The following is a 13,011-nucleotide window of genomic DNA, read 5'->3' as shown; positions in this document are numbered from 1 at the left end:
AGAACCACCTCCAGCCCCTAGGTACAGCCTGAGGACCACCTCCAGCCCCTAGATCCAGCCTAAGAACCACCTCCAGCCCCTAGGTACAGCCTGAGGACCACCTCCAGCCCCTAGATCCAGCCTAAGAACCACCTCCAGCCCCTAGGTCCAGCCTGAGGACCACCTCCAGCTCCTAGGTCCCACCTAAGAACCACCTCCAGCCCCTAGGTCCAGCTGGAGGACCACCTCCAGCCCCTAGGTCCGGCCTAAGAACCACCTCCAGCCCCTTGGTCCCACCTGAGGACCACCTCCAGCCCCTAGGTCCGGCTTGAGGACCACCTCCAGCCCCTTGGTCCCATCTGAGGACCACCTCCAGCCCCTAGGTCCAGCTTGAGGACCACCTCCAGCCCCTAGGTCCAGCCTGAGGACCACCTCCAGCCCTAGGTCTGGCTTGAGGGCCACCTCCAACCCCCAGGTTCAGCTTGAGGACCACCTTCAGCCCCTTGGTCCCACCTGAGGACCACCTTCAGCCCCTAGGTCCCACCTGAGGACCACCTCCAGCCCCTTGGTCCCACCTGAGGACCACCTCCAGCCCCTTGGTCCCATCTGAGGACCACCTCCAGCCCTAGGTCTGGCTTGAGGACCACCTCCAGCCCCTTAGTCCAGCTTGAGGACCACCTCCAGCCCCTAGGTCCAGCCTGAGGACCACCTCCAGCCCCTAGGTCCGGCTTGAGGACCACCTCCAGCCCCTAGGTCCCACCTGAGGACCACCTCCAGCCCCTAGGTCCAGCCTGAGGACCACCTCCAGCCCCTAGGTCTGGCCTGAGGACCACCTCCAGCCCCTAGGTCCGGCCTGAGGACCACCTCCAGCCCCTTGGTCCCATCTGAGGACCACCTCCAGCCCCTAGGTCCGGCTTGAGGACCACCTCCAGCCCCTAGGTCCGGCTTGAGGACCACCTCCAGCCCCTAGGTCCGGCTTGAGGACCACCTCCAGCCCCTAGGTCCAGCTTGAGGACCACCTTCAGCCCCTAGGTCCAGCCTGAGGACCACCTCCATCCCCTTAGTCCAGCTTGAGGACCACCTCCAGCCCCTTGGTCTGGCTTGAGGACCACCTCCAGCCCCTAGGTCTGGCTTGAGGACCATCTCCAGCCCCTTGGTCCAGCCTGAGGACCACCTCCAGCCCCTTGGTCCAGCCTGAGGACCACCTCCAGCCCCTTGGTCCAGCCTGAGGACCACCTCCAGCCCCTTAGTCCAGCTTGAGGACCACCTCCAGCCCCTTAGTCCAGCTTGAGGACCACCTCCAGCCCCTTAGTCCAGCTTGAGGACCACCTCCAGCCCCTTAGTCCAGCTTGAGGACCACCTCCAGCCCCTTAGTCCAGCTTGAGGACCACCTCCAGCCCCTAGGTCCAGCCTGAGGACCACCTCCAGCCCCTTAGTCCAGCTTGAGGACCACCTCCAGCCCCTTAGTCCAGCTTGAGGACCACCTCCAGCCCCTTAGTCCAGCTTGAGGACCATCTCCAGCCCCTAGGTCCAGCCTGAGGACCACTTATGACCTCCTCCTCCTTCCTCCATGGCCTCTTGGTCCAAGGCTGAGGCCACCTCCAGCTCCTTGGTCTGGTGTGAGGACCTCATCTGTGGTCCTGAGGACCATCCTCTGGTCCTGAGGACCTCTGGGGTCCTTCTCCCTCCTCCCTCCAGGATCTCCAAGAAGACTCTGCCCATCTACCTGAAGGACTCCATCACCACCTGGGAGGTCCAGGCCATCAGCCTCTCCCCAACCAAGGGTAGGTGATGGGGAGCAGGAGGGGCCCTGGGAGGGCCAAGGACTCCTCCAGAGCTTGGGGGTGGTCCCTGGGACTTGAGGGCTCCTTGGGGCTTCAGGGATCTCCTCCACCTCGACCCTTGAGGCATCTCCTCCACCTTAGCCCTTGAGGCATCTCCTCCACCTTGGCCCTTGAGGCATCTCCTCCACCTTAGCCCTTGAGGCATCTCCCAACCCTTGAGGCATCTCCTCCACCTCAACCCTTGAGGCATCTCCTCCACCTTAGCCCTTGAGACATCTCCTCCACCTTAACCCTTGAGGCATCTCCTCCACCTCAGCCCTTGAGGCATCTCCCAGCCCTTGAGGCATCTCCTCCACCTCAACCCTTGAGGCATCTCCTCCACCTTAGCCCTTGAGACATCTCCTCCACCTTAACCCTTGAGGCATCTCCTCCACCTTAACCATTGAGGCATCTCCTCCACCTCAGCCCTTGAGGCATCTCCCAGCCCTTGAGGCATCTCCTCCACCTCAACCCTTGAGGCATCTCCTCCACCTCAACCCTTGAGGCATCTCCTCCACCTTGGCCCTTGAGGCATCTCCTCCACCTTGGCCCTTGAGGCATCTCCTCCACCTCAACCCTTGAGGCATCTCCTCCACCTTAGCCCTTGAGGCATCTCCCAACCCTTGAGGCATCTCCTCCACCTCGACCCTTGAGGCATCTCCTCCACCTCGACCCTTGAGGCATCTCCTCCACCTCAACCCTTGAGGCATCTCCTCCACCTCAACCCTTGAGGCATCTCCTCCACCTCAACCCTTGAGGCATCTCCTCCACCTTAACCCTTGAGGCATCTCCCAACCCTTGAGGCATCTCCTCCACCTTGACCCTTGAGGCATCTCCTCCACCTTAGCCCTTGAGGCATCTCCTCCACCTTGACCCTTGAGGCATCTCCCAACCCTTGAGGCATCTCCCAACCCTTGAGGCATCTCCTCCACCTTGGCCCTTGAGGCATCTCCTCCACCTTGGCCCTTGAGGCATCTCCTCCACCTTGGCCCTTGAGGCATCTCCTAACCCTTGAGGCATCTCCTCCACCTTGGCCCTTGAGGCATCTCCTCCACCTTAGCCCTTGAGGCATCTCCCAACCCTTGAGGCATCTCCCAACCCTTGAGGCATCTCCTCCACCCCAACCCTTGAGGCATCTCCTCCACCTTAGCCCTTGAGGCATCTCCTCCACCTTGAGCCTTGAGGCATCTCCTCCACCTTAACCCTTGAGGCATCTCCTCCACCTTGACCCTTGAGGCATCTCCTCCACCTTGACCCTTGAGGCATCTCCTCCACCTTAACCCTTGAGGCATCTCCCAACCCTTGAGGCATCTCCTCCACCTCAACCCTTGAGGCATCTCCTCCACCTCAACCCTTGAGGCATCTCCTCCACCTCAACCCCTGAGGCATCTCCTCCACCTCAACCCCTGAGGCATCTCCTCCACCTCAACCCCTGAGGCATCTCCCAACCCTTGAGGCATCTCCTCCACCTCAACCCTTGAGGCATCTCCTCCACCTTGGCCCTTGAGGCATCTCCTCCACCTTGACCCTTGAGGCATCTCCTCCACCTTAGCCCTTGAGGCATCTCCCAACCCTTGAAGCATCTCCTCCACCTCAACCCTTGAGGCATCTCCCAACCCTTGAGGCATCTCCTCCACCTCGGCCCTTGAGGCATCTCCTCCACCTCGGCCCTTGAGGCATCTCCTCCACCTTGGCCCTCGAGGCATCTCCTCCACCTTGGCCCTCGAGGCATCTCCTCCACCTTGACCCTTGAGGCATCTCCTCCACCTTAGCCCTTGAGGCATCTCCTCCACCTTAGCCCTTGAGGCATCTCCCAACCCTTGAGGCATCTCCTCCACCTCAACCCTTGAGGCATCTCCTCCACCTTGGCCCTTGAGGCATCTCCTCCACCTTAGCCCTTGAGGCATCTCCTCCACCTTGGCCCTTGAGGCATCTCCTAACCCTTGAGGCATCTCCTCCACCTTAGCCCTTGAGGCATCTCCTCCACCTCAGCCCTTGAGGCATCTCCTCCACCTCAACCCTTGAGGCATCTCCTCCACCTTGGCCCTTGAGGCATCTCCTCCACCTTGGCCCTTGAGGCATCTCCTCCACCTTAGCCCTTGAGGCATCTCCTCCACCTTAGCCCTTGAGGCATCTCCTCCACCTCGACCCTTGAGGCATCTCCTCCACCTTAACCCTTGAGGCATCTCCCAACCCTTGAGGCATCTCCTCCACCTTAGCCCTTGAGGCATCTCCTCCACCTCAGCCCTTGAGGCATCTCCTCCACCTTAACCCTTGAGGCATCTCCCAACCCTTGAGGCATCTCCTCCACCTCAGCCCTTGAGGCATCTCCTCCACCTCACCTTGAGGCATCTCCCAACCCTTGAGGCATCTCCTCCACCTTGGCCCTTGAGGCATCTCCCAACCCTTGAGGCATCTCCTCCACCTCAACCCTTGAGGCATCTCCTCCACCTCACCTTGAGGCATCTCCCAACCCTTGAGGCATCTCCTCCACCTTGACCCTTGAGGCATCTCCTCCACCTTGACCCTTGAGGCATCTCCTCCACCTCAGCCCTTGAGGCATCTCCCAACCCTTGAAGCATCTCCTCCACCTCGACCCTTGAGGCATCTCCTCCACCTCAACCCTTGAGGCATCTCCTCCACCTCAGCCCTTGAGGCATCTTTCAACCCTTGAGGCATCTCCTCCACCTTGGCCCTTGAGGCATCTCCTCCACCTTAGCCCTTGAGGCATCTCCTCCACCTTGGCCCTTGAGGCATCTCCTCCACCTCAACCCTTGAGGCATCTCCTCCACCTTGGCCCTTGAGGCATCTCCTCCACCTTGACCCTTGAGGCATCTCCTCCACCTCAGCCCTTGAGGCATCTCTCAACCCTTGAGGCATCTCCTCCACCTTGGCCCTTGAGGCATCTCCTCCACCTTGACCCTTGAGGCATCTCCTCCACCTCAACCCTTGAGGCATCTCCTCCACCTTGGCCCTTGAGGCATCTCCTCCACCTTGGCCCTTGAGGCATCTCCTCCACCTCAACCCTTGAGGCATCTCCTCCACCTTAACCCTTGAGGCATCTCCTCCACCTTAGCCCTTGAGGCATCTCCCAACCCTTGAGGCATCTCCTCCACCTCGACCCTTGAGGCATCTCCTCCACCTCGACCCTTGAGGCATCTCCTCCACCTCAACCCTTGAGGCATCTCCTCCACCTCAACCCTTGAGGCATCTCCTCCACCTCAACCCTTGAGGCATCTCCTCCACCTTAACCCTTGAGGCATCTCCCAACCCTTGAGGCATCTCCTCCACCTTGACCCTTGAGGCATCTCCTCCACCTTAGCCCTTGAGGCATCTCCTCCACCTTGACCCTTGAGGCATCTCCCAACCCTTGAGGCATCTCCCAACCCTTGAGGCATCTCCTCCACCTTGGCCCTTGAGGCATCTCCTCCACCTTGGCCCTTGAGGCATCTCCTCCACCTTGGCCCTTGAGGCATCTCCTAACCCTTAAGGCATCTCCTCCACCTTGGCCCTTGAGGCATCTCCTCCACCTTAGCCCTTGAGGCATCTCCCAACCCTTGAGGCATCTCCCAACCCTTGAGGCATCTCCTCCACCCCAACCCTTGAGGCATCTCCTCCACCTTAGCCCTTGAGGCATCTCCTCCACCTTGAGCCTTGAGGCATCTCCTCCACCTTAACCCTTGAGGCATCTCCTCCACCTTGACCCTTGAGGCATCTCCTCCACCTTAACCCTTGAGGCATCTCCCAACCCTTGAGGCATCTCCTCCACCTCAACCCTTGAGGCATCTCCTCCACCTCAACCCTTGAGGCATCTCCTCCACCTCAACCCCTGAGGCATCTCCTCCACCTCAACCCCTGAGGCATCTCCCAACCCTTGAGGCATCTCCTCCACCTCAACCCTTGAGGCATCTCCTCCACCTTGGCCCTTGAGGCATCTCCTCCACCTTGACCCTTGAGGCATCTCCTCCACCTTAGCCCTTGAGGCATCTCCCAACCCTTGAAGCATCTCCTCCACCTCAACCCTTGAGGCATCTCCCAACCCTTGAGGCATCTCCTCCACCTCGGCCCTTGAGGCATCTCCTCCACCTCGGCCCTTGAGGCATCTCCTCCACCTTGGCCCTTGAGGCATCTCCTCCACCTCGGCCCTTGAGGCATCTCCTCCACCTTGGCCCTCGAGGCATCTCCTCCACCTTGGCCCTTGAGGCATCTCCTCCACCTTAGCCCTTGAGGCATCTCCTCCACCTTAGCCCTTGAGGCATCTCCTCCACCTTAGCCCTTGAGGCATCTCCCAACCCTTGAGGCATCTCCTCCACCTCAACCCTTGAGGCATCTCCTCCACCTTGGCCCTTGAGGCATCTCCTCCACCTTAGCCCTTGAGGCATCTCCTCCACCTTGGCCCTTGAGGCATCTCCTAACCCTTGAGGCATCTCCTCCACCTTAGCCCTTGAGGCATCTCCTCCACCTTGGCCCTTGAGGCATCTCCTCCACCTTAGCCCTTGAGGCATCTCCTCCACCTTGGCCCTTGAGGCATCTCCTAACCCTTGAGGCATCTCCTCCACCTTAGCCCTTGAGGCATCTCCTCCACCTCAACCCTTGAGGCATCTCCTCCACCTTGGCCCTTGAGGCATCTCCTCCACCTTGGCCCTTGAGGCATCTCCTCCACCTTAGCCCTTGAGGCATCTCCTCCACCTTAGCCCTTGAGGCATCTCCTCCACCTCGACCCTTGAGGCATCTCCTCCACCTTAACCCTTGAGGCATCTCCCAACCCTTGAGGCATCTCCTCCACCTTAGCCCTTGAGGCATCTCCTCCACCTCAGCCCTTGAGGCATCTCCTCCACCTTAACCCTTGAGGCATCTCCCAACCCTTGAGGCATCTCCTCCACCTCAGCCCTTGAGGCATCTCCTCCACCTCACCTTGAGGCATCTCCCAACCCTTGAGGCATCTCCTCCACCTTGGCCCTTGAGGCATCTCCCAACCCTTGAGGCATCTCCTCCACCTCAACCCTTGAGGCATCTCCTCCACCTCACCTTGAGGCATCTCCCAACCCTTGAGGCATCTCCTCCACCTTGACCCTTGAGGCATCTCCTCCACCTTGACCCTTGAGGCATCTCCTCCACCTCAGCCCTTGAGGCATCTCCTCCACCTCACCTTGAGGCATCTCCCAACCCTTGAGGCATCTCCTCCACCTTGGCCCTTGAGGCATCTCCCAACCCTTGAGGCATCTCCTCCACCTCAACCCTTGAGGCATCTCCTCCACCTCAGCCCTTGAGGCATCTCCCAACCCTTGAAGCATCTCCTCCACCTCGACCCTTGAGGCATCTCCTCCACCTCAACCCTTGAGGCATCTCCTCCACCTCAGCCCTTGAGGCATCTTTCAACCCTTGAGGCATCTCCTCCACCTTGGCCCTTGAGGCATCTCCTCCACCTTGACCCTTGAGGCATCTCCTCCACCTTAGCCCTTGAGGCATCTCCTCCACCTTGGCCCTTGAGGCATCTCCTCCACCTTGGCCCTTGAGGCATCTCCTCCACCTTGACCCTTGAGGCATCTCCTCCACCTTGGCCCTTGAGGCATCTCCTCCACCTTAGCCCTTGAGGCATCTCCTCCACCTTGGCCCTTGAGGCATCTCCTCCACCTCAGCCCTTGAGGCATCTCCTCCACCTTAGCCCTCGAGGCATCTCCTCCACCTTAGCTCTTGAGACATCTCCCAACCCCTTAGGCCGCCCCTGGGGTGGCCACCCCTGCCCCCAGGCTCCTGACCCTGCCCCCCTGGGTGGCCCTCTTGCCCTGCAGGCCTCTGTGTGGCTGACCCCTACGAGATCACCGTCATGAAGGACTTCTTCCTGGACCTGAGGCTGCCCTACTCCGTGGTGAGGAATGAGCAGGTGGAGATCAGGGCCCTGCTCTACAACTACCTCCAGGAGGACATCACGGTGAGGAGAAGACCTCAGTTGGGTCCTGACCTCCTTGGAGCCCATTCTGGAGGGGTTGAGGTGCTCAGGGTTGGGTCCTGACCCCCTTGGAGCCCATTCTGGAGGGGTTGAGGTGCTCCAGGTTGGGTCCTGAGCCCCTTGGAGCCCATTCTGGAGGGGTTGAGGTGCTCAGGGTTGGGTCCTGACCCCCTTGGTGCCTATTCTGGAGGGGTTGAGGTGCTCAGGGTTGGGTCCTGAGCCCCTTGGAGCCCATTCTGGAGGGGTTGAGGTGCTCAGGGTTGGGTCCTGACCCCCTTGGAGCCCATTCTGGAGGGGTTGAGGAGCTCCAGGTTGGGTCCTGACCCCCTTGGAGCCCATTCTGGAGGGGCTGAGGTGCTCAGGGTTGGGTCCTGACCCCCTTGGAGCCCATTCTGGAGGGGTTGAGTACTCAGGGTTGGGTCCTGACCCCCTTGGAGCCCATTCTGGAGGGGTTGAGGTGCTCAGGGTTGGGTCCTGACCCCCTTGGAGCCCATTCTGGAGGGGTTAAGGTGCTCAGGGTTGGGTCCTGACCCCCTTGGAGCCCATTCTGGAGGGGTTGAGGTGCTCCAGGTTGGGTCCTGACCCCCTTGGAGCCTATTCTGGAGGGGCTGAGGTGCTCCAGGCTGGGTCCTGACCCCCTTGGAGCCCATTCTGCAGGGGTTGAGGTGCTCCAGGTTGGGTCCTGAGCCCCTTGGAGCCCATTCTGGAGGGGTTGAGGTGCTCAGGGTTGGGTCCTGACCCCCTTGGTGCCTATTCTGGAGGGGTTGAGGTGCTCAGGGTTGGGTCCTGAGCCCCTTGGAGCCCATTCTGGAGGGGTTGAGGTGCTCAGGGTTGGGTCCTGACCCCCTTGGAGCCCATTCTGGAGGGGTTGAGGAGCTCCAGGTTGGGTCCTGACCCCCTTGGAGCCCATTCTGGAGGGGCTGAGGTGCTCAGGGTTGGGTCCTGACCCCCTTGGAGCCCATTCTGGAGGGGTTGAGTACTCAGGGTTGGGTCCTGACCCCCCTTGGAGCCCATTCTGGAGGGGTTGAGGTGCTCAGGGTTGGGTCCTGACCCCCTTGGAGCCCATTCTGGAGGGGTTAAGGTGCTCAGGGTTGGGTCCTGACCCCCCTTGGAGCCCATTCTGGAGGGGTTGAGGTGCTCCAGGTTGGGTCCTGACCCCCTTGGAGCCTATTCTGGAGGGGCTGAGGTGCTCCAGGCTGGGTCCTGACCCCCTTGGAGCCCATTCTGCAGGGGTTGAGGTGCTCAGGGTTTGGTCCTGAGCCCCCTGGAGCCCATTCTGGAGGGGTTGAGGTGCTCAGGGTTGGGTCCTGACCCCCTTGGAGCCCATTCTGGAGGGGTTGAGGTGCTCCAGGTTGGGTCCTGAGCCCCCTGGAGCCCATTCTGGAGGGGCTGAGGTGCTCCAGGTTGGGTCCTGAGCCCCCTGGAGCCCATTCTGGAGGGGCTGAGGTGCTCCAGGTTGGGTCCTGAGCCCCCTGGAGCCCATTCTGGAGGGGCTGAGGTGCTCCAGGTTGGGTCCTGACCCCCTTGGAGCCCATTCTGGAGGGGTTGAGGTGCTCAGGGTTGGGTCCTGACCACCCCTGGAGCCCATTCTGGAGGGGCTGAGCTGCTCCAGGTTGGGTCCTGACCCCCTTGGAGCCCATTCTGGAGGGGTTGAGGTGCTCAGGGTTGGGTTCTGACCCCCCTTGGAGCCCATTCTGGAGGGGTTGAGGTGCTCAGGGTTGGGTTCTGACCCCCCTTGGAGCCCATTCTGGAGGGGTTGAGGTGCTCAGGGTTGGGTCCTGACCCCCTTGGAGCCCATTCTGGAGGGGCTGAGGTGCTCCAGGTTGGGTCCTGACCCCCTTGGAGCCCATTCTGGAGGGGCTGAGGTGCTCCAGGTTGGGTCCTGACCACCTTGGAGCCCATTCTGGAGGGGGTTGAGGTGCTCAGGGTTGGGTCCTGACCCCCTTGGAGCCCATTCTGGAGGGGTTGAGGTGCTCCAGGCTGGGTCCTGACCCCCTTGGAGCCCATTCTGGAGGGGCTGAGGTGCTCAGGGTTGGGTCCTGACCCCCTTGGAGCCCATTCTGGAGGGGTTGAGGTGCTCCAGGTTGGGTCCTGAGCTCCTTGGAGCCCATTCTGGAGGGGTTGAGGAGCTCCAGGTTGGGTCCTGAGCTCCTTGGAGCCCATTCTGGAGGGGTTGAGGTGCTCAGGGTTGGGTCCTGACCCACTTGGAGCCCATTCTGGAGGGGGTTGAGGAGCTCCAGGTTGGGTCCTGAGCTCCTTGGAGCCCATTCTGGAGGGGTTGAGGTGCTCAGGGTTGGCTCCTGACCCCCCTTGGAGCCCAATCTGGAGGGGCTGAGGTGCTCAGGGTTGGGTCCTGACCCCCTTGGAGCCCATTCTGGAGGGGTTGAAGTGCTCAGGGTTGGGTCCTGACCCCCTTGGAGCCCATTCTGGAGGGGTTGAGGTGCTCCAGGTTGGGTCCTGACCCCCTTGGAGCCCATTCTGGAGGGGCTGAGCTGCACCAGGTTGGGTCCTGACCCCCTTGGAGCCCATTCTGGAGGGGCTGAGCTGCACCAGGTTGGGTCCTGACCCCCTTGGAGCCCATTCTGGAGGGATTGAGGAGCTCCAGGTTGGGTCCTGACCCCCTTGGAGCCCATTCTGGAGGGGTTGAGGTGCTCCAGGTTGGGTCCTGACCCCCTTGGAGCCCATTCTGGAGGGGGTTGAGGTGCTCCAGGTTGGGTCCTGAGCCCCCTGGAGCCCACCCCCACCCCCTGCTGGGGCCCTTGCAGGTCCGTGTGGAGCTGGTGCACAACCCTGCCCCTCTGCAGCGCCTCCACCTCCCGGCAGCGCCACCAGCAGGTGCTGAAGGTCAGGGCCCAGTCCTCCAGGGCTGTGCCTTTCGTCCCTGGTCCCTCTCCACCTCGGCCTCCACGAGGTGGAGGTCAAAGCTGCTGTCAAGTTCAAGTCCCTGGTGGATGGGGTCAGGAAGAAGCTCAAGGTGGTGGTGAGTCCAGGCCCTGGGTTGGGTCCTTTCCTTCTCCCCCCTTCCTTCTCTCCCCCCTTCCTTCTCTCTCCTTTCCTTCTCTCCCCCTTCCTTCTCTCCCCCTTCCTTCTCCCCCCCCTTCCTTCTCCCCCCTTCCTTCCTCCCCCTTCCCTCCCTTCCTTCTCCCCCCCTTCCTTCTCCCCCCCTTCCTTCTCCCCCCTTCCTTCTCCCCCCCTTCCTTCTCCCCCCCTTCCTTCCCCCCCTTCTCCCCCCCTTCCTTCTCCCCCCCTTCCTTCTCTCCCCCTTCCTTCTCCCCCCTTCCTTCCTCCCCCTTCCTTCCCCTCCCTTCCTTCTCTCTCCTTTCCTTCTCTCCCCCTTCCTTCTCTCCCCCTTCCTTCTCTCCCCCTTCCTTCTCTCCCCCCTTCCTTCTCTCCCCCTTCCTTCTCTCCCCCTTCCTTCCCTCCCCCTTCCTTCCCTCCCCCCTTCCTTCCCTCCCCCTTCCTTCCCTCCCCCTTCCTTCCCTCCCCCTTCCTTCCCTCCCCCCTTCCTTCCCTCCCCCTTCCTTCCCTCCCCCTTCCTTCCCTCCCCCTTCCTTCCCTCCCCTCTTCCTTCTCCCCCCTTCCTTCTCCCCCCTTCCTTCTCCCCCCTTCCTTCTCCCCCCTTCCTTCTCCCCCCTTCCTTCTCTCCCCCCTTCCTTCTCCCCCCTTCCTTCTCCCCTCTTCCTTCTCCCCCATTCCCTCTCCCCCATTCCCTCTCCCCCATTCCCTCTCCCCTCTCCTTCTCCTCCTTCAAGGGGGGTTGGAGTCAGCTCCCAGGGGGCTGGGAGCAGCTCCCAAGGGACCCTTCCTTCCCTCTTTCCTTCCCTCTTTCCTTCCCTCTTTCCTTCCCTCTTTCCTTCCCTCTTTCCTTCCCTCTTTCCTTCCCTCTTTCCTTCCCTCTTTCCTTCCCTCTTTCCTTCCCTCCCTCCTTCCCTCCCTCCTTCCCTCCCTCCTTCCCTCCCTCCTTCCCCTCCCTCCTTCCCTCCCTCCTTCCCTCCCTCCTTCCCTCCCTCCTTCCCTCCCTCCTTCCCTCCTTCCTTCCCTCCTTCCTTCCCTCCTTCCTTCTCCCCCTCCAGAGGGTTGGGGGCAGCTCCCAGGGGACTGCAGGCATCTCCCTTCTCCCCCTTCCCCTTCCTCCCTCCTTCTCCCCCTCCCTCCTTCTCCCCTCCCTCCTTCTCCCCTCCCTCCTTCTCCCCTCCCTCCTTCTCCCCTCCCTCCTTCTCCCCTCCCTCCTTCTCCCCTCCCTCCTTCCCCCTCCTTCCTTCTCCCCTGCCTCCTTCTCCCCCTCCCTCCTTCCCCCTCCTTCCTTCTCCCCTCCTTCCTTCTCCCCTCCTTCCTTCTCCCCTCCTTCCTTCTCCCCTCCTTCCTTCTCCCCTCCCTCCTCCTCCCCCTCCCTCCTCCTCCCCTCCCTCCTCCTCCCCTCCCTCCTTCTCCCCTTTCCTTCTCTCCCTCCAGAGGGTTGGAGACAGCTCCCAGGGGGGCTGGGGGCAGCTCCCAGGGGGGGGCTGGGGGCCTCTGACCTTTGCCCTTTGCCCTCTGCAGCCCGAGGGGATGAGGCTGGAGAAGACAGTGACCATCCTGGAGCTGGACCCCCGAGAAGAAAGGAACCAGTTGAGTGCCCCCCCCGGGGGGGAGGGGCTGGGGGAGGTCAAGGAGGTGACCCCAAGGGGGGGGTTGGAGCTGCTGGAGGGGCCAAGGGATGTCCTGGAGGGGCTCTGGGAGCATCTGGAGGGCTCAAGGGATGCCCTGGAAGGGCTCTGGGAACATCTGGAAGGCTCAAGGATTGTCCTGGAGGGGCTCTGGGAACATCTGGAGGGCTCAAGGGATGTCTTGGGGGGACTCTGGGAACATCTGGAGGGGCTCTGGGCACATCTGGAGGGCTCAAGGGGCTCCCTGGAGGGGCTCTGGGCACATCTGGAGGGGCTCTGGGCACATCTGGAGGGGCTTTGGGAACATCTGGAGGGGCTCTGGGCACATCTGGAGGGTCAAGGGATGTCCTAGGGGGGACTCTGGGAACATCTGGAGGGGCTCTGGGCACATCTGGAGGGCTCAAGGGGCTCCCTGGAGGGGCTCTGGGCACATCTGGAGGGGCTCTGGGCACATCTGGAGGGCTCAAGGGATGTCCTAGGGGGGCTCTGGGCACATCTGGAGAGGCTCTGGGAACATCTGGAGGTGCTCTGGGCACATCTGGAGCATCTGGAGGGCTCAAGGGATGTCCTGGAGGGGGCTCTGGGCACATCTGGAGGGGGCTCTGGGCACATC

The 13,011-nt window shown here is 61.7% G+C and overlaps 1 protein-coding gene across 1 annotated transcript in view; it reads left to right on the top strand.

The window, feature by feature from the left end:
- LOC137461593 (venom factor-like) overlaps window positions 1-12,392 on the top strand; it is a gene marked incomplete at its 5' end in the record, with an annotated part of 28,577 nt that extends 16,185 nt beyond the window's left edge. Inside the window, 4 exons of the mRNA XM_068171279.1 lie at window positions 1,678-1,763; window positions 7,595-7,734; window positions 10,518-10,732; window positions 12,292-12,392. Of these exons, the coding sequence (XP_068027380.1) occupies window positions 1,678-1,763; window positions 7,595-7,734; window positions 10,518-10,732; window positions 12,292-12,304 (454 nt within the window). The remainder of the gene's footprint in view (window positions 1-1,677; window positions 1,764-7,594; window positions 7,735-10,517; window positions 10,733-12,291) is intronic.
- Between the last annotated feature and the right edge of the window lie 619 nt (window positions 12,393-13,011).

This window comes from Melanerpes formicivorus, unplaced genomic scaffold (genome assembly GCF_026170545.1).
Source record: "Melanerpes formicivorus ecotype bairdi unplaced genomic scaffold, bMelFor1.0.p_v2 SCAF_2622, whole genome shotgun sequence".
NCBI classification, from domain to species: domain Eukaryota; kingdom Metazoa; phylum Chordata; class Aves; order Piciformes; family Picidae; genus Melanerpes; species Melanerpes formicivorus.
Note: the sequence above shows the minus strand (reverse complement) of the source record. Positions and strands in the feature narration are given on the sequence as shown.